This window comes from Labrus bergylta, chromosome 18, assembly GCF_963930695.1.
Source record: "Labrus bergylta chromosome 18, fLabBer1.1, whole genome shotgun sequence".
In the NCBI taxonomy this organism is placed as follows: domain Eukaryota; kingdom Metazoa; phylum Chordata; class Actinopteri; order Labriformes; family Labridae; genus Labrus; species Labrus bergylta.
In genome coordinates this window covers 24,148,762-24,170,191 of record NC_089212.1, presented here as the reverse complement: position 1 = coordinate 24,170,191, position 21,430 = coordinate 24,148,762, and the positions used below count along the sequence as shown (strand labels likewise).

The 21,430-nt window shown below is 41.6% G+C and overlaps 1 protein-coding gene across 6 annotated transcripts in view; it reads right to left on the bottom strand.

Moving 5' to 3' along the window:
- The window catches only part of letm1 (leucine zipper-EF-hand containing transmembrane protein 1), a 30,905-nt gene extending 9,888 nt beyond the window's left edge, over positions 1-21,017 (bottom strand). The window contains exons 1-15 of one of the 6 annotated variants that reach the window (XM_065966061.1): positions 20,671-21,017; positions 15,287-15,344; positions 13,869-14,355; positions 9,780-9,923; positions 9,291-9,428; positions 8,308-8,511; positions 8,054-8,173; positions 7,766-7,897; positions 7,380-7,538; positions 6,494-6,586; positions 6,214-6,246; positions 4,795-4,929; positions 4,185-4,378; positions 2,749-2,781; positions 1,036-1,192 (exon numbers count right to left, since the gene is read on the bottom strand). In XM_065966061.1, the coding sequence (XP_065822133.1) occupies positions 1,036-1,192; positions 2,749-2,781; positions 4,185-4,378; positions 4,795-4,929; positions 6,214-6,246; positions 6,494-6,586; positions 7,380-7,538; positions 7,766-7,897; positions 8,054-8,173; positions 8,308-8,511; positions 9,291-9,428; positions 9,780-9,923; positions 13,869-14,355; positions 15,287-15,344; positions 20,671-20,749 (2,166 nt within the window). In that variant the 5' untranslated portion in view covers positions 20,750-21,017. The remainder of the gene's footprint in view (positions 1-1,035; positions 1,193-2,748; positions 2,782-4,184; positions 4,379-4,794; positions 4,930-6,213; positions 6,247-6,493; positions 6,587-7,379; positions 7,539-7,765; positions 7,898-8,053; positions 8,174-8,307; positions 8,512-9,290; positions 9,429-9,779; positions 9,924-13,868; positions 14,356-15,286; positions 15,345-20,670) is intronic. The other 5 variants (XM_065966062.1, XM_065966063.1, XM_065966064.1 and 2 more) reach the window with 5 other exon arrangements.
- Positions 21,018-21,430: the final 413 nt, after the last annotated feature.

Below are 21,430 nucleotides of genomic sequence, written 5' to 3'. Positions count from 1 at the left end.
GCAGGCACAACTGCTTGGGGCCCTCAGACCAGTAGGGGTCTGCAATGACAGAAGGAATCCTCCCTCAGGGGTCCCCATTTTTGTTACCATGCTTTAATGCTGTGAAAGCAAAGTTTGTCAATGAAAGTCACCAAAGAAAAATTTAAGAGAATTATCCGTCTGTAGGAGAGAAAAAAGAAGTGGAGGAAGCATCGGGACACCTGCAGACATGATGGCGTTGAACACTGTTTGGAGGCCCCCCCCCCAATACATTTTTGCCCAGGGCCCCAACAGACTCAAGAATCACCCCTGTACATGGTTGTCAAGGTCAAGGTTTCTTTATTCGTCTCCCTAGGGAGACATTTGTTTCGGATGCTGGGAAATTGCTGCATGGACAATACATCCAAAACAACATAAAAACAGTAATTACAAATGTGCAAAAAAGATTTAGCTTATCTGTGCTACAGTTCACCCAAGCGTCTGCTTACGTATCCATCCATAAACACACACACACGCACATACACACACTCACTCCTACAGTCACAGGCGCACTGTGCACATGTACACATGCCACTCCAGACAGTTTCATACATACGTGTCTACAGTTCTCGGTACATTGGGGGCCTCCTGGTTTTCCGTTCATCCTCTATTTTTTGCTCATTAATGAGCTTAACTGAAAAAGGGACCGTCCCATCTTTTGTTCTTTCCGGCCGCGTCACCAGCCCCTTTTGTTTCTCATCTTTCCTTGATTACTTTGGGCGGGGATGTTTACATCTAATAAAGCTCAGGTTTTCAAACTTTAAATCTGTGTGTCATGTTTTCATGGTCTCCATGATTTGAGCCTTGGATTGAATTATTTTGTTGAAGGAGGCCGTAACGGATCTCAAAATGATTTAAAAAAAAAAAAAGGTGACAGAAGTTCGATGTTGTCCCAGATGTTTCTGTAAGTTGAATGAACCCCATTTTATCCTCAAAACCAAACTTATAAAGGTTATTTGATGTGGTTACTAATTAAACTAGACGATAAATCTGAGCTGTATCCTCCGTTTATCGTACCTTGATGACGTCGTCGATGTCGATCTTCCCGTCCTTGTTGTCGTCGAGGGCCTCGGCGATGCTCTGCAGCTTGTGCTCTGGAATGTTCTGGATCTGCCGCATGACGCCGATCAGCTCGTCGATGCTGATGAGGTTCTCCCTGAAGGTGTAGAACAGACTGCATACAGGAAACGGTTACAAGGTTTGACCGCACGTAAAATGCGGTGGAGAAGTCGACATGCTGCATTCGGGGGTTCCCAGATCACACCGATCACACAAATTTAATTTTGATTTCTATTCACGTCAACTAGATCAAAGTTAATTCATGCTAACATGTTACTTTGAATTAATAGAGAATTTTTATTAGCAATTTGTTTTTTAAGCTGATTGAGTTTAAAACTTAAGACGATGACTCAGCGAAATGAAACAATTAGCAAAACTAACAATGATTTAAATTTGAGCCTAAAATATTGTTAGCAGTGTTTAGTTTAGGGAATAACAGATGATTAACAATATTAGATAACTGACTAAACTAAACTAATGCAACTAACTAAATCTGATTTCATTCATCTGAGACAAACTAAGTATTTTTTCAGGGCTGTCAGCGTTAACTACTTAATCGCAATTAATTAAACGCACAGCACATAAATTCCACCACCAGGGAGCTCTCAATCAAAACCATGATGTCGAATGATACAAATGATGATGTCGAGGCTGGCGGGGAATCACGGGAGTGATTCTCTCTGCTACTCTGCCTCCCCCCAAACCCCATGAAAAACGAACTCAGGGTTGGCCGTAGTCATGACGACCAGGCGAAACCGACCTGAGGAATGTTTACTGAAGACGTTTTTAAGTAGTCACCGCAAATAGAGCAACAGTACGGCAGCCTTATGTAGTGGCCTGTGACGTAACATCCAGTGTTTCCACGGCAACAAAAACCCATCGTGTCTGTCATGGCAGCTGCCACAAAAGACACGATGGGACCTTACAACTACAAAATTACAGATTTCTTTGGCTTTGGTAACTGATGAAATATTTGAGGTAATGTAATTACTCAACACAAATATTATACCTTTAAGGTCTAATTGTTTTTAAGGCTGATAATCTCATGCTTTTTTGTCCCTTTAGGCTCACCGTAGATAAAACTCTCCTTATGACATCACACATTGACCTTTGTTACCGTTCCTTTCAGCCGTTTGACTTTAGTCTGTGATCCCTAATTACTTCCTGTTTCTGTTCGTGTCCTAACCTTCCATCTACAGGAAGGGCCTTACTTTATTTCAAAATAAAAGCACACAGGAAGTAAAGTACTGTCAGCTTAAAACCGTTAAAAATATATTTTTTTAAATGGAATTTCAAAAGTGACTTAAGATGCGATTAATCACGATTAACTATTAGTATTTATCAATTAATTGCGATTAAAATGTTAATCATTTGACAGCCCTATTTTCAATACAACACCCAGAGTGCAGCACTTTGATGTAGGGAGCAGGAAGGGAGGCTTGTTGCAGAGAAATTTCAGTTTGGGATGCACCGATCCAACACTTTTCATGACGCTGATATCGATGAATTGCCCGATATCAGATCCACTCCTACGAGTTGGTATGGGGCCAAAATCTGATACCAGCGTCTGATCTGTGCATCCCTCATTTCAGCAGCGGATGGTCCACAATCATGATGCAATGTCAGATTTTAGCAAGCAAGCAAATGGCGGTTTTCCACAGTTGAGCTTACCTTGTGGCATCACTACGTTTAGTAAAGAATAATCTGTAAAATTTTTAAATCAATTAGGAACTGTTTTTTTTTTGTCTCTACAACTGTAAACTAAATAACTGGCATAGCTTGATGACTAACAATAAATGTTGTTGTGTATTCGTCTGGGAAACCATTTGTTCCTTGTTGTATCTCCACCACCATTTTACGATGAAAACAATTATGATGATGATGATGAAGATGAAAATGATGGAGAAGAAGAAGATGAGGATTGTTCAAAAAGTCAAGTTTAAAAACTGATCTCTGCTTAAAGGCTGAATAAGCGACTTTCTGAATACTAATATTGCAAAAATCACTTTGTAAATATATTGTGGAGAAATAACTTTGGAGAACGAAGTCAAACTCCCTCTGGGTTTGTTGTTCTCCGCTCTGTATTCACACTGACAGGATGGAGCTACCTTCAGCTTGTTAATGTTTCACTCAGAGACGGTTTCTCCCACTCAGGGACGCTGTTTCTAGAGGTGGTGCTGAGCGAAGTTGCAAGAGCACAACTGACGGCATGACGTACTGAAGCAGTTTCATTATGTGCACTGAGACTGAACCAATCGTGTGTATAGTCTGCGGTCGTGCGCCAGTTGCGCAATACTCTCACACCCTTACACCCATTTGCGTTGAATTTTCCTGAAAATTTCCTGCTGAGTTCTCACATCGGCTCACTCGACTTCACATGCAAAGTTACAAAGGGACTGGCAGAATATTGCGGGTAAAGTTGAAGTGAAAGATTTGGCTGTTTGAGTTCATAAACTCGGTTCACCCTGAAAATTTTGGTTAATTTTCTGGAGTTTTGTGCATTTGTGAAAGCACCGACACCAAACACTCTATGGCAAACAGGAGGTGAGGCGTGGGGGGAGCTGAAGGAAGAAGGAGGTGTGTCCAAAGAGAGCGTTTTCTCTTGGTTTGAAAATCTGCTCTGAAAGTCGCATAGTAAGCCTTTAAATCTCAGACATATAATATCAAATTGCTGACAATTAAGCTGTGATGTGTCATGAGAACCAAAGAAAATGATGCAAAGTCAACATTTTAGGAGACTTCATACTTTCTTTCTCTCATTCTCTGCGTAAAAAAGTTGCCTTTGTACCATTCACTTTCAGAAGCTTGATGTTTGACAGAAACACACAACGCTTGAAACATGAAGCAAAGCCATGAAAAGCCAGCACAGCATTCTTCAACTATTCTTGAAATATGCTAATTTATTTTCTCTTGTCCACACTTAAGGCCCTGACAAACCAAGCAGACGGCAAAGAACGAGTGGCGACGAAGCTAAGCTAAACGCGCTACAAACTTGCCCACGGCCACGTTGCTACTCTGCAGCTACACTACATAGCATCATGAAATTAAACCCAACGTTATGAACAATCACAAACAGCAGCAGAAAGAACAACACATCCAACTCTTACCCCACAGGTGGAGAGTTTCCGCTGTCCATCTGTCCGTCCAGGATGACCTTGTCCTTCTCCAGCTCCAGGATTATCTTGTCGATGCGACCGATCATTCGGTTCACTCTCTTAGTCAAACGCTGGCTCGCCTTCGACTCCTTTACCTCCTTCTCCTGGCCAGTCTTAGAAAGCTCCTTCTTTATCTCTTCCAGATCCTGGAAAACCACATGCATGCACGATTTAAAGATTTACTTTTTGGGCCTTTATTGGAGAGATGGGACAGCGGATAAAGTCGGAAATTAGGGACAGAGACAGCGGGGGAAGGAGCCACAGGTCGGATTTGAACCTGGGCCTCCCGCTTGGAGTACTACAGCCTCTGCACACGCCCTAACCACTCAGCCAACATTGCTCCATGCATACATGACTTACTCTGAAATATTCAGAGTCTGTGATTAAAGCTGCATCCCTAACAAACCTACGGCTCTTCATAGGAACACTTCTTGACAACAGTGTGCTATTTATGGACAGCAGACTTGGCCAATCACAATCAAGTATTTAACACAGACTCTTAACAAACCTGTGATTTGAATGGCATTAATACAACAATAAATGACAGATCTACGACAGACACCTCGTTGTACTCCTGGACGTCGTCCTTCAGTTCTTCCAGCTCCTCCTTCTCCAGCGTCAGCAGCTTCTTCTGCTCCTTCAGCTTCGTGCACGCGTCGCTCAACAGGTCAATCTCTTCTTTGGTGATCTCCTCGCCCTGGAACACAAACATACGATTGAATCAAATTGAAATGACATGAAATACATCAACTACTTTTGTAAAAAAACCTTCTGTTAAATACAGGCATTTTAAAAAACATTAAATAAGTCGTATGAAGCAAAGGACCTTCAACTTGCTCTTTTAGTTAAAGAGGACATATTATCCCCCTTCTCCAGCTTTTCAAACAGTCCCCTTTTTTTACCAGAATCCCACTGTGACATCACAAGGAGAGCACATTTGAAACGGAGCATTTGTCTCTGTGTTGTAAGACTTGTGCAGACCACAAACAAAGGACTGGATGGATTTATTTCACATTTTGTGGGTCAGTAGACACTCAGGTTACCCAAATATATGTTCAGAAACACTGTAGAAGTGGATTTTTCATAATATGTCCCCTTTAAAGAACAACTAAAAAACAGCAGTTAAAGTTCAACATTTTCCCTCTTAAATGAATGAAAGTCAGTGTATTAAAAGTAGGTCAAAAGATCAATCGTTTAACCAATACCACATGTGCATTTTATATAAAACCCACATCAGAGACAACCCGAAAAAACACAAAAAGGGGTAATTGAGGGAAGAGCTAGAGGACACAGGGATACTTGCCATAACCCTTAAATACACACATAACCACATGAGGAGGAGAACTCTGCGGCGCTGTAAGGACTGTTAGATAAAGAGGGGAGGGTTCATCTCGCTCAGTGACACAGCCTGGAAGGATCCACGAGGAAAAGAGAAGGAGAGGTTCATATAGATGCGGGCCAAGCAGAATTTGCACGTTATATTTGGCATTTCTTTTAACTGAGTTAGTGGGATTTTCTTTAATCAGCTAAGAACAACTTGGAAATGTTGACCAAGACAACCACATTTGTGTCTAGTCAAAAGGAAATATTATTTGATTCCAGTGTTTGCAATGATTGCCTGTCTGCTTTTCCTCCTGCTTAAGAACACACAAAGCTAAATACGAGCTGTAGTGGTTTGCCCTCGCTTCATTTTCTTCCCCGCTGCAGGCCGATGTCAACATCCATCTCATCACAGCCACTCAAATGTACATTTAGAGGTTATTTCCTGTACTTTTGGGATTACCCTCTCGCTCCTTCTGGGCCAGAGATCAAAAGGCAGGCAGACTGAAATAGTTTAATCAAATGCCAGAATAAGATGCAAGTTGCTGTTTAACCGTCATCTGGGGTCCGCTCGGAGAAAGAGCAGATGCTGTGCGTGCAGGGATTAACCACCGGTGGGGATGTGAGGGTCATTAGGGAGGAGACATCGTTTAAACCTAACCTGGAAGCGCAGGAATGACTGCCACTGTTCAAACTGTGTGATACAGAAGTGACCACATGAGAAGGATGCAACAGGTTAATACATGAATCACAGTCCTGGACATAAAGTACAGTATGCAAAATCAAAATCAATGTTTCACGCTGGACGAGTTTGTCAGGCTAAAGGAAGAAAAATGATCCACTGTTTGACCACATTCAAATATACAACCACATCTTTATATCAAATAAATACATCAAATATTATTTAATGTTCTCTCTGACTCCATGCTCACAGACTTTACCTTCAGTCCTTCTATGACGGGGGCCGTATCCTTCAGAGTCTCTGAAGCATCGACAGCTTTAGCCCGCTCGGCTTCATGTTCCAGCTCTCCCTCCTGCACAGAGCAACGAAACGCTCAATCAGACAAATAACTACAGAACAACAAAGATTCAACGGACATTGTTTGCATATCATTTTAGGATGTTTAAAACCAAAACACCATTTTACAGAGCAGAAAGAATGAAAAGCTTTCATTTCTCACCTCGCGATATCTGCACATATTTATTTGTTTTGGTCCAAAACTTGCTTTGACTCTGGCTTAATTCAAGAATTTTTTTTTTATTTAAGGGATTTTATTGATTGTTATTTATTTCTCTTACATGCCCTTTTGTACATTCTTAATTTTTCTATTTTTATTTCAGTTGTACTGTGTTCACTTTTTGTTTGCAATCTTTGTTCTTTGCTGCTGTAACAATGTAAATTTCCCCGTTGTGGGATAAATAAAGGATTATCTTATCTTATCTGACCGTTGAAACCTTGAGCACTTTTATCATTTTTAAGGATTTTCTAATGTTTTTGGTATGTTTTAAATAGTTTGTTCTGGCTCACACTGCCAATTTCAGAATCAGAAATACTTTACTAATCCCAGAGGGAAATTCAATTGTTTGAGGTCCAATTCCTCCTTCCTGACAATTGCGGGGTTGACTCAAGGCTGCAGGAACCAATGAGTGAGTGAGTGAGTGGTATAAAGGCAGGATTTTAAAACTCCTGCAGTTTGAGCCAGGCTTGATGTGATGTTTTTGTAATAGTGTGTCATAATGGATGTCATCATCTGTCTCCAAAAAACAAATCTTCAGGTCCAAACAAAGTATCCTGAACCTAAAATCTTCATCATAAAGAGTCGTTACCCTGGCAGCTTTCTCGGCAGCATCCGCCAGCCTCTCCATCTCCCTGTCCTTGTTGTCCTGGCGTATGGCCTCTTCCTCCAGCAGCATCGTCTCCACCTTCGTCTTATTGTCCACTTGGGAGAGCTCCATCTCTGCCACCTTCAACTGTGCCTCCTTCGTCTGGAGAAGAAGAGTGAGTACCACAAATATGTGAATTTAGAGACAAATAACCACCAAACTAAACTAAACCATGCAGCGCAAGCTTTTCTACTTTCTAACTAATCATCCATATCTTTATTGAAATGGACAGACCAAAACAAAGGTACATTTATTTCCCCTTCTTTTTGATCAGTTATGTGATCCCCTTTCACCGTCGTTTCAAAGGAAGCTCCAGACTCTTAACATACCACCATCTCGGGCAGCGTCTGCAGAGTCGTCTTCAGCTGGTCGGCGGGGGAAAGCGTGTCGGGGAGGTACATGGCTCGGGACAGCAGCAGCAGGGACGTGGGGATCTGCTGGTTCAGATGCAGCTCCAGCCACTACAAGAAGACAACCATAATATAACGCAGGTTTAGACGAATATATGATCTTACATGGACAAACACAAGACAATAACACATCTCCTGAAATGTTTTAGAGTGTGCACAAAGAGTTCAATCCTTAAAAATATCCTCCCTTGGTGTCGTGGTTGTTACCTGGCTGAGTTGCTCTCTCAGTCGTTCTTCTGTGACTCCGAGAGATCTCATCCCTCTGACACGACAGGCGGCCTGCACCTCGTTCACGTTCAGACTCACCACCCCTTCTTCTGCAATCAGCTGGAAAAACAGAGAACATGCAAAGGACTGAATTATAGGCTCACTGTCATAATGAATGTGTTAAAAACTCTACTCTCTCTGCCCAACATTTGATTTTAGTTTGAATAAAAGTGTAACATCGTTTTTATTCCCACCTTGTCATCCGCTCGGATCGCCCTCAGCTTCATGATGAGCTGGAAGCGGAGGAAGTTGTTGGTCCCGATGGACTGGAGCTCCAGGAGACGGCAGAGAGCCACCAGCTGAGGTCGGGTCAGGTTGTCCAACGTCAGCTCGTCCTCAAACAGTTTGGAGAACTTTATGATCTGCTCGTTACTTGGACGCTCCCCGGAGTCCCGGATCTGCAAAGAAGAAAAGAGTCATGGTTTGATTTCTCTGAGGGATGAAGGTCGGCTAAAATCTAGCGCAGGAAAAAGTGTCTGCTTTCCAAATCATGAGGAAAGATGTCTCAAACTGAGAGCACTTGTTTCAAATTCCAACATGTTTTTTCACACTGAAAGGAAATGTAAAAGCATTTTTCTCAACAGGTTGCAGCTTTACTTGATAATGTGGAAAATAAAGTTCCTGGTATCACATTTCAAATGTCAATTTTAACATTTATTACCAAAAATTTCAACAACCAGTACTACAGGAGACAAGCCTCTGTTTTTACCACCAGAGGGCAGTAGTGAGAACATTTCTAAACATCTCATGAGTCATAGGGCCTTTCTGAAACCTGTCCCTCCACAATCACACTCCAGTCTGGCATGGTGAATGAAGTACGTTCCTCTAAGCTGGAGGGAATAAATACATTTCCACGGAAGCAGGAGTTTAAAGTTCCCGTGGTTTGGGGTCGCTCAAGTAACAAGTTGTCTTCATTAAGCAGACTCATGAAAATCTCTCCACAGTATGAGAGAAAAAGGCTTCATATTTCATAGATGATTAATTTTTGTGAGTCTCTCTCAGTCAAATAAACCGTTTTCAAGACCAAATTATACCCTGAATATAATATAAAGTTGTTGATTTTAACCTCTGAATGATATTACTACTATTTTTTTAATCTGCAAACGGAGTGTGTGTGTATGAAGAAGTTGCAGATAGATGTTTGAGAAAGGCCCACTTTTCTCAGTGAGACACCAACCTTCTGAAAAAAGGTGGAGAACTCCTCCGTCACGTTTCCCTGGGCGGCTTTGTTCCGCAGAGCGATCTCCTCGATGGTGTCCTGCAAGAACTTGGCCATCTCCAGTTTGACCCTCAGCTCCGTTTTCAACCTCTCCTCCTGAAAACAAATTCACAGTGGTGAAAACTATTCTGCATAATGACCAAAATAAACAACATTTTGATTCACTTCCTGTTTTCAAAAGATGTTTAAATGTTGTTTGAAGTTCAACTATACAGCAGGATAATCTTCTGTCAGTTATATTCTTGCAGCATTGTTTTAAATTATAATATCGTATTATATTTGTGAATCTGCAACCAGCATGATGTACTCTACAAAGGATGTGCGTTGTGTTGGAGCCTTCGTTGTGCTAATGTGTCTTTAAGTGCACCTACAGCAGCTTTCAAAATAAAAGCTTATACTGATTTGATGCATCTTGTCCGTGTCATGCAGCGTCAGTGTTTTGATTACCTTCTTGGACTGCGTCTCGAATGTGGACGGCAGCATGTTGGGAAAGAGTTTCAGAGCCACGGGAAGCAGGAACTCCATGAAGGGAACGATGATGAACACGAGGAAGGGGAGGAGTCTGAAGACGTCTGCACACGTTCGGAGGAACTGGAGAGACAAAACTGAATTAGAATCGACTTGTTTAATAACAGATAAAAATGCAAACTTAAAAACAAATGTGTGCTTCTTTGAGAAATGTGGAGATTGTTTAAAATGCGGCTGGTGGTGCCAAAAAAGGCCCAAAAAGCCTGAAAAGAAACTGAAATAAAAACTGAGTTAAAAATAGTTCAAACGTATTAAATAAATGTAATCTAGTCCTAGGTCATGTGGCCTTCGATTAACCTTCATTTCAGCAGGCTGCATTTTCTGCATGTGGCCACCAGAGGGCAACAGTGACACATAAAGCCAGGAGTGTGTTTACCTCATCCTCTTTGTCCCGCTGTACAATCGGCCTGCTCAATCCCTCTAATAACAGTTCCAGCAGTCAGCACTTTTAACCCCGGGCCTATACATCTCCACGGCAACAGAAACCTCCTAATTCATTGGTGCTTTATTTTGCATTGAGGCGCCGAGTGAACGGTGAACATTCTGCCTCACAAGGCTCAGAAACTGTCCCCTTGAGCCTACAGGAAGCACATTTGTTCGGCACACAGACCTGAACAATCCTCAGAGATTAGAGAGGAACCAGGCCAGCAGTGGGCTACTTTATTGTACAGCTGTCCAACTGTGGCTTACTGACTGTCCTGGGACACAATCCCAAACCCGGGCATCTACAGAAGCAAACCCCTGAGGAGAGAAGGCCAGAACACGAGTCCTTCTTTCTCCGCCCCTGTCCACCTGCATGTCAGCGGAAAAGGAGGGTGAAGGATTAAGGCCAGCATGAGTGAAAAGGCCTTTGTCCACGGTCCCATTGACATGTATATCATCTCCCAGAGTCCCACATCAAAAGGAGGGAGGAGGGGGGGGGGGGGGGACAGATTAAAATGGCCTTTAATGGAGGCCTGAGTTTTTTTTAAGTGAATATGAAAGGAGGAGATTAAGGAGGCAAAAAACCAGTCCAGGTTAGATGAATGGAGTGTAGATGGCGCTCAGAGGGAGTCAGCTGCATGTGAAAAGATGCAGATGGGTCTGTGGTGTGAATTTAATGAAGGGGGGAAACGCTGGTCATCATCAGCACTGACCAGCAGCTCAACAACACTGATGTGTGTGTGTGTGTGTGTGTGTGTGTGTGTGTGTGTTGCTTTTAAAATGTAACCTGGGACAAACCTCTTTAGGATGAGTACATTTAACTTTAATGTCTCAACTACGTTGTCATAGAAACATGGATGCTGTGAGTCCACTTCTAATAGTTTTTAACTGAGAAAGAATTAACATAAAATCATCTTGTCGCTGGATGAACTTTATCAAATAAGTTCTGTAATGTCAAAGCAAGCATTTTAACTCTACATTAAGAATTACTGAAAACTGGACAGGGTACATTTTCATGTACGAGTGTACTTAAAGAATGAATCTGTAACTCTGACACTCAAATGGGTACTGAAGTCCAAAATCAAAACTTTAGAGAGAGCTGATTCCCCCCCACCCCGTCCTCCCTAGAGACAAACAACGATTAATCAAAGTGAATGATTTGTTTTGATGTCAATTTAGGTGTTAAAAAAGCGAATCCATTCTATTGTTATGTACACAAAAAGATGCTAAAACGGGGGCAGTGGAGGCCAAGTTACCCACAAACAAATACATTATTTCACTCATTAATTGGATCATCAAAGCAAGCCAATCATGGCCACTATGTCCGTACTTTCCTGTACTATTAACGCCGGATACCAAGTGTGTGAGTGTGTCCTGAAGTGACGAGGTCACCTTCCCTGAAATGACACTTTGCTGTTTGCCAGACCTGTGTTACATGACCGAATGCTCGATCCGGTCTTAATGTCACACGGCGGGCGGATTCAGAACGAGAAGCTAATCATATCACAGTAAAGGAAGAGCCTGACCTTTTAACACATTTTATCACCTCGCTGCACGCAAAAACAATTAAAAAACAATGAATGTCTACTTTTATTTCCAATTAAGCCTAAGTCACATCTCACCTCAGGAGATAGTCTCCCGCTGTGAGCAGTCGTCCTCACCTCAGTCACAATGATGAGAAACTTTTGGCTAAGTGTAAACACTGGCTGGCATTAGAGTTAATCAAAGAGGCATCACATAAAGCTTCTCCTTAAAGAGCTTTGGTCAAGAAGCCCAATCTGCTCAGTGTAAAACTCAGCGTGCAGCCAGTTTCTTTAATTGATCCCATTAGGCTGGGGAAGCTGTGGATTACACACGGCAGAACAAGATGTCTGCGTTGTTGGTCGTTAAGTGAGCCAAGTCATCAGTAATCTTCTGAACTCACGCTGGTTATCTGCTCTGTGAGACTTCAGTAACACTGGAAAAATAACTTAAATAACTTTCTGTAACTGGGAACGTTGGCTTAAAGATTCAAGGTTTCGCATCAACGTTTAAAAACCAGGTTCAGTTTACCATAATTCTGAAAACCTGAGGATGACCTCTGCGAAAACAGAGCAACAACAATCACATGCACAGATCTGTGTAAAAGTCTTAAGAGTCCACTAGCTTTGTTGTTTTTGCATAAGTTCAAGTTGGATTATCAACATGTATTACTAAGTCTCTTAAGATAAAGAACAGAAAATACAGGAAATATAATTATTTCTATGCTTCTATAATATTTAAGGCTGGACTCCAGTTGAGGCCATTTTATGACTATCAGTGTTATATCAGCTGATTTTATATCTCCAGATATGATGTCACTGCATTAGCGGTGCGTTTGGGATTGTTGTCATGCTAAAAGATAAAAACCATTCCCAATAATTTCTAGAAGGAATAGCAGGATGAGTTACAATAAACGTGCAACAACAATTCTAATTGTGGCCCAGGAATTTCTGGCAGAATACTGTCGGATGCCAAACATGATCAGAAAATAAGAAATTAGCCCCGCCTCCCTCCCTCCTTCCCTTTCAAAAATGTTAGCTTCAATGCATGTTCATCAAAAACTACTTTAAGTTGTTCTACTACAAGTAAACGTAGTTCGATGGAGGGGTTAAGTCACTGTTAAGTCAAGTTTCACTGCTAGCAAAGCAAGGGGAATTGTGTAAGAGGACATCCTGGGCTGAAAAATGAGACTACACCAGATGTCACAAATTGATGTTACAGTTTCACTTTTAATTGCTGCCTCTTTAAAAGCTGCTTTTTAGTTTGCTGTCACAAACTGAAGTTGCTATTCTATTTGAGATGAATTCTTAAACAATAGGTATCGTGTATGTCGCTACATGTTGATGTGTATGGTGATGGGGGTTTGAAAATACCGTCATCTGCCGACTGGGGGCTCACAGAAAAAGTTTGGGAACCGCTGGGTTAAGAGAATCTTTGCAACTGCATCATCACTGATGACAAATGGTGCTTCAAACATGCACAAAACTCCTGAAATTTTCAGAATGAGCGGCAGGTGTGAAATGCAAACAGCCTTATTTGTCACTCCGACTTTATACTGGAATTTTTTCCCTGCCGGGCTCCTTGTAAAACCTTCTGTAGAGATGGGATGAGCGATGTGAGAACGCAGCAGAAAACATCCAGGAAAACTTGCTGTAAGATGCACACATCATCACTCCACCCGCTGGCATGCAGTGAACTTTGCAAACTATCTGCTGCATTCTCACATAGCTGACCACGACTTCATGCATAATTCAGGGGGCTGGCAGGAAAATGTCTGGGTGAAGCCGGAGTGAAAAATACAGCCGCTTGCAGCTCAAGAGTTTTGTGCACGTGTGATTATGTGTAATCTTCACTTTTAAGATTGACTTTCTCTTTTTAACTCACATTCAATAACTTTATATTCTGAAAGTTTGAATATTTGTCTTCAGTTTTCAGTGTGGTAGTGGTTGCACAAGACTGCATTGAAAAAAATGTCAAATCCAGGGTAAATTGAATTTGATAAAATCACCAGATTAAAACCTTCTAAAACCATTGGAAGCCTCCCTTTCCCTCTGCAGTCCTCACCTGTCTCCTCTCGCGGCGGGACAGCGGGTGTCCGTTCAGCACCCTCCACAGCATTCTCCCAGCGATAGTGGTATCAATCCACAGCAGCCTGAAGCCGTGATAGTAGTGCTTAATTTCATCTTTAACCCACTGCCTGAGCGTCCTTCTCACAGGCGCTGCATCCAGCGTCGGGCTGTACACAGGCCCCCCTTCCTCTAGCTTCTTCTTCTTCTCCTTTAACGCCTGCAGCGACTTCTCCACCTTGGAATCGTCCAGTCTTCTCCTGGAGGTGTGTATCCGCCGAACGCCGGCGATGTCCTGTGGTCGCACTATCGTCCACTGGGGGCCCGTTGTTATTGCAGGGTAAGGCGAAGAAGAGGCCCCTGGCACAAACGCGCAGTAGAGCCGCTGTGAGTCTGCGCCCGGGCTGGGGCCGATGAAGCCGTCTGATAAGGGGTGGGAAGGGCCGAATGAAGAGACGGGACTGCCGAGTCTGAGCCCATCAAGTCTGAGGAGAAAACAGGATAAAGAGCTTCAGAATACAAAGATACTGAAAAGGAAATAATCTTCAGAAAAGGATGGATTTGAAGTGTCTAAAAATGTAAATTCTGGTTGGTGTTTTATGTTTTGGATTTTGAAAATGTCAAAAAATCTGAGAATCAAAAAAGACCAAGTACTTTGAATTTTCTGTTTTATCTTTCATCACTAGAAGTTCACTGATTTACACAAGTCTAACACTTGGCACAGACATACTGACAGTTCAAGGGGGAAAGGTCCTGCAATGTGTAAAGCACAGAGGCAGAACGATGTTGTGCAGTCATTTGTCCCTCATCCACTATCGAAGTAGTAACAGAGGCATAATGGGGGGTACAAGGTGGACTAGCTATTAACTGTGTGTTTGTGAAGCACTCGCTGAGCCTCTTGTACTCCAGTAACGCTGTAAGGCAATGTGGGACACCAATAATCAGCTGTGATGCTTAAATATAAATACTGACTTGGAAATCGTGCAACTGGATTCAAATAATTTTTGCACAAAAAGAGAATAATTTAGCAGTCAACAACTTTCTTACAAAAGGGAAATGTATAGTTTCATAGAGCCGATCAAAGGCTGTTTCATCAGCTGTCATGTTTTTACACTGTTGCAAAACAAAAACAATTGTGGCTTTGTGACTTTCCTGTGGTCTCTCACATAAAACAGTGTTTAAGAAAGCTTAAGGAAGACTTAATCTTTAAATTCATGCAAGTGCCTGTTAAAGAAAAGGTGTGCTCTTTGTTGCACAAGCAAAATTTCCTCTAGGTTACGCAACACAAAAAACTCCACAAAGCCTGGAAGACCTCTGACACTGAAGCTACATTTCACAATGGTTTATTATACTGCATGCAGAACTTTCTCAGGGACTGGAGACGTTTCACGTTCAGCTGCATTTCTTGTGGCTTACTTTTGACTGGAGAGTCTGAGCGCTGTGCAGTTGAAACAGGCGCCATCTTGTAGTTTCCCTGAAAGGAAGAAAAAACAAACATGAGACGCTGTGCTCTGATAACAATAAGCCATTAGATGGACAGAGACACAAACACACGATACAGCACACAACACTCCTGACAAATAGATGAGCCGATCACACATCAGCAGCTGTGTGCAAATTCTCACTGGTCATTAACGTTACTGACTCCTTATTTCTGAAGTTACTCTTTTAGATATGACATCATGAAAACATGCACTTTTTGAACTGATTGAGCAATAACGTTGTAAAAACTGAAGTCACTCTTTATTTCTTTGACAATGGTCTTTCTCGGGAAATGTTAGAAAAGTCTGCTGCCTTTTTCCCCTCATATTTTTATGTTATTTTCTGCGTTCTCTCTCCTTTCCTAAAAGTTCTTAACTTAAAATAATCGCAGTGGAAAGCCGGGGAAATAAACTGAATATGGACTGACAAACATTTTGCTCGTATAAACTACCGTCTCAAAATGAAGTCTGCTGCCATCTGTGACAGGCCTTTAAACGGTTTCATTACATCAATATCTTTATCAGGTCCCAAGAAACATGTGAGGACAAAGGTTAAAAATAATTGTTTTTAATCTGCTCTTTCTATTACCGTTAAATTATTTTGTCTTCTCCCCTCAATCTGTTAAAAGATTATCTTGGATACTCAATTTTTTAAGGAATATTCTGTTGTGTATTTTCTCTTCAAAACAAATGTGGTGCATCACTCCTCTGTTAAGATCTTTGCAGTCATCGCTCTCAGAGGCCCAGGACTCTAAACACCCTCTGTGGGGCCCACAGTGAGGCTCCCAAACCCCACGAGGCCACCATCAGTATGACGTAAATGCAAAGAGAAGGCGGAGTGGTGAGACACTTTCAACCTATCATCTCAGAGCACATGGCCAAGCCACGCCCCCCCCCCTCTCCTCCTCCTGTGGCTGTCACGTGGCTGGCTGGAGTGAATCCAGCAAGGCCCGGTTGAACATGACAGGCTGTTTGCTGGCAGGCAGCCAGGAGGACAGAGAGTTTACTGGAACAGAGTCACCTTTGTGGCCCGAGCGACCAGCAACTGTAGCACCGAGAGAAAACCCTGGAAATACATTAGATCACCGCTAACACTGTAGCATTCACCTGGACTCTGCAAGAGGCTTCACCATGCTGCAGGGTTTCCTTTGTGGCTTTTTACACCCTGGGGTTTTATAGTTTTGGTTTCACATTCACAACTCTTTCAGTCCACGATATATCACATTAGGTAGATACTTATGTTCTTAATCTGGATGTAGGGCTTTTATTTATACCACTAAAGTAATCATGTATTTACACCACTTTCAAAGACCACATTTTCTTCAATTAGCACAAAGTTTGCCTCTGAGGCGTTACAATCTGACCCGCTCTACTCTCAGGCACAAGCGTCAGATAAAAGAAGAATCTTCAAAAGAGCTCCATATATTGTCATAGTGTTGTAGACAAACTAACATTTCCAAAGACTTTAAACATTCATTCAGCAATATTGCACAACTACATTTTATGTTTCCATGGCAACACATTCTTATTTGCTCTACTTCAACTAAACTGAATAGAGAAGGGATCGTCATGAGTCATGCGCAAGATCACAGTGAAGCCAAACTAAACCTCAATAAGAAACAGAAAGCTTTCATACGATCCACAGTGATGTTTCTTAACAGAATGAACGTCTTTGTAAATACAGATGCGGTATGAGGGCGTAAATCAAAAGCAGTGTTGCTGCAATATTGTTTTCCCATGCAGGTCAATGTTGCTATAGAAACAAGTTCAGTGACCTAAAAATGTTGGGGTTGTTTTTTCGGCTGATCTAGACTCCTGAGAAATAAGTTAAAGTTCTGCATCATGTGGATTTCGATGACGACAAAGCAGGGGAGCGAGAAAGATCTGAATTAATGTTGAAATCTTAAACTTTACTGTAGCTTTTGTAAAGTAATCTACAGTATAAATGAGCCATGTTGGTCTTTGATTAGTACAGAAATGGCCTAGATTTGGTCTCGGCTCAAAATAAAGTAGGTCTCTGGCCAGGAGAGGTCATGACATGGTCACGCTCTGCCTGCCTGACTTTTACGTGCAGCAGCATGCACTCACGCGCGACCTGCAGCCTGCAGCTGTGTGGCTGTGAAGTACTAAAAAACTGCAGCCTAATAACACTTCCTCATTCACAGCGTGGCACCACAACAGGCCTGGAGTCAGTGCTCAGAGTGCTCCCCTTATTAGTTTGGTGTGAAGACATTTTCCACTTTGGATCTTAGCTGTCTTTTTACAGAACAGAAATCTGTAGTTCACCATGTTTTTAATTCACAACCTGAGAAACTTTCTGCTGGATCTGAAGTTAAAAAAAAGCTGTTTCATCCAAAGTGTGGCCTCACATGTTTTACCCTCGGGTGAAAAGGTAGCAGGCGACATATTTGGTTTATCACTGGGAAAACACACTTGACAGAAGATTCTCTGATACTGCTGGATCCCCAAACAGAACTACTGAGAGCTGTGCATACAGATCCACCGCCACAACCTTAGCTAAACTTCACATGTATCTGTTTATGGTTCAGAAACACACGTGAAACGGGTTCTAAACACTTGTGTTAATGACACAGGCTGCTGGTAAGCTTCAGTCCCGACTGTGCGTCGTTTAGAGATGCCCAGCTTTCTCAGCATGTGGCTTCAGTCAGTGGCTCTCAAATGTCAAGCGCCTCTCCATTCACAGAACCCATAAAATAAGACGTTTGTAGGTCATTTCTAACGTAGGCGACGGCGACGCTACCAGTCGTTCAGAATAAATGTAAGTGCAGATAACTGAGATGTACACGCTCAGGCATCTCAGAGGGGGAAGTGAGTGGAAATAATTGTGAGCTCGGCTGGAAAAAAACACTTTAAATGAGTAATCGCTCAGTACATTGACCCTTATGTCATTGCAGATGCCTCCTAACAGACCACTAAAGCTTCTTCTATCTACCACAAATGTCCCACCTTTATTTTATTTACACGCTTAGATAACTCCTTAATCTTTAAAACTTCTGACCTGACAACCTTTGATTAACGACCGCTGCATGACTACTTTGCAAAGACAGCACTCTGGTCAATGTTCAGCAGTAAAACTTGGGAACTAAAGGTCATGGGTCCCCATAAATATTGACCTCAAGCAGGTAGAGTTTTAAAAATATCCTGATTTGTTCACATTTAGTTGGTTGTTACGACTTGAAAATTATTTACCAACAAAAGCAGAGAAATCAGAGGTGAAATTGTCTGATTTCTGCGTGCTCAAAACTCCACAGACTGCTTGTTATCATTGCTTTCACAATGAAAACATGTACTTAAAGCACATTAGGTTGTGTATGTTCCTACACTTCAGGTAGCTCTAATGGCAGCACACGTACAACAAAACTGAAATGAGACTCAGTCTGTTTCAGGTGGAGATATTATTACAGACACTGACCTTTCAATTTGTCTGATAATCTGGGCCTAAAGCCAAGAACACTGTCTCCTGCTACCCGGTGCAGACGGACAAATTCCATTTTATGACCCTCTCATCTATTTATAAGCACAGCTTTAATGCACCGACTAAAGTGGAGACAGTATCCTAATGTGTCCACTAATGTCTTATACATCTCTCACTCAAGTCTGGGATGAAACCGATTTATTAGATTTAACAAAACAAATGTGTCATCTTAATATTTTATCTGGTTATATGACAACCATAATGAAATGCTTATCATACACGAGGTGATGTGAAATAACTTGAAGCCTCTTATTTTTATGATCCGTTCAAGGCAAATGAGTGGAGAAATGCATGAAGAATAAGAATATGTGGGGGAATATGAATTAAATAAATAAGTAGCAATGCACACAGCATTTAAGGAAATTACTGTAGTTATTTCCTCTTGAGGGATTCATAAAGGTCATCTTCTTAAATATGTACTTTTATTTATTTTGCTGCTCTGTTTGTTTCTATCCTTCTTCCTCTTTCTGCATCATTCTTAATCCCACTTTCCAAACCCAACACAGTCTCAACATGAGTCTGGTTCTGCTCCAGGTTTCTGCCTCTTACAGGAAGTTTTTTCTTTGCCACTGTAAATTTGCTAAATGTTGTTTAGTGCTCACGATTGGATTAATGTTGGGTCTTTGTAGATAATATTATGATGAGTAAGGTCTTTTAGCTGCTCCTTTGTAAATAAATAATATAACAACAGTAAGGTAATTTACCTGCTTTTTTGTGAAGTGTCTTGAGAGAACTTTTGTTATGAATTGGCGCCATACAAATTAAGATTGATTGATTGGTTGTCTTAACATCAACAATGAACATATCATCATCATAATCTGCAGACTCAGGGGTCCGTTAGAAAAACAGATACAAAAAAAATAGATGTAAGAACAAACAAAACACCACCAATATTATAAAAGACAGTGATATCAGTGTATAGCACAGAACTATGACTGGGATTTGTCAGCAGCTCTATAATGGATTTCTGAGCATCCTTCAATCGTTGATAAATTTGTACTTCAAGTTTCTTTATATTTCATTTTATTGCAACACTGAGATTACAAAAAAAATCTTTATCGAGAGTGTCCTGGTCAATAAAGGCTCACAAGGGCCCTTAAAGGAGCCTGGAAGCTGTTAACTCCTGCAGCACAAAGCAGTGCTCCATAGGCTGATTAAATCAACTCAGCACACCAAAGAGCCAACATAAAGCCTTTATACTTTTATAACCCCTCACAACACGTCGGATAAGGACAGATCTTGTGGATGCAGGATTTAAACAGATGGGAACATGTCAGCCATAACAACGAGCATCCTCTCAGACTGCAGTGGAGGGAGGGAGGGAGGGGGCCTCAACATGCACCATGTTGTCCTCAAAGAACCTGAATCCCAAACCATGTTTTAGCTCCGACATTACACTCAACACAGTACCAAGCTGCCCAGCTCCTCTAGGTGATAACACTGAACCTTAACATGTAATACAGCCGTAATGCAAAGTAGTATTAACAGTAACGTAGCTGTAAATAATGAACACACGGTTTAAAGTGTGATGCTCAGTTATCCGTCACCTTGAGTCACCCCCCCCCCCACACACACACACACACACACACACACACACACACACACACACACACACACACACACACACACACACACACACACACACACACACACACACACACACACCCCCCCCCCCATCATCCTGGAAACCAAAACACGACAAACCCAGGAGGCCCACCTGCCTCAGTTAGACCTTTACTGCTCAGTTTACTCTTAACATTGTGTTAATGTAAAGACTTTATATCGTCTCCATGGTGATAATTAATAACAAATAGAAAACTTACCTTTCCTGAATTCGTTCTTTAACGACCTGGATGTTTTCATTAGAGGCGCCCGAGACCTCGTAAACAGGATTAACGCCATGAGGAGGCTTTCTGTTTGAACCCGTTAACAGTTACAGTAAGTAAATAAGTCTACAAGATAGCTAGCCGATTAGCTAGCCTCAAACGTCGACTCGATAGGACCGAAACCTCGACACACAGAAACACTCAAAATCCTCCCTTCTGTAGGCTTTTAACAGTCCACGAAGCATATATGATTGTACATAGGAAAATGTAGCTCCATGTCATGCCCTTTCCTTCTGCGCGGATGACAGATAGTCGGGCCGGGCTCACGAGTGACGTCAAACTGGTGTTTCGTTTTCGTTGGGCAATGTTGCGTTCGTGGGGAGTGAGACACTTCCGTTCTATTTACAAAATAAAAGCCCATATTTAAAAAGATAATAATAATAATAATAATAATAATAATACATTAGTTTTATAAATCGCTTTTCTAAAAAATCAAAGACGCTTTGACAAAAACAATGACTTTTATGATAAAGATGACCTTTATGAATCCCACAAGGGGAAATAACTACAAATTTAGTATAATAAATAGCCTACATATTAAACTGAAATGTACAACTTACCATTTATTTTCCTTTTCTCTTAAAAAATGTTTCTTTCTTTCTTTATTTTTAACTTTTCTGTACTCTTAGGAGTTTTTCTCCTTTTTGTATTTTTAATTAATCTCATGTATTTGTAAATCTTTTCTCCTGGCCGAACA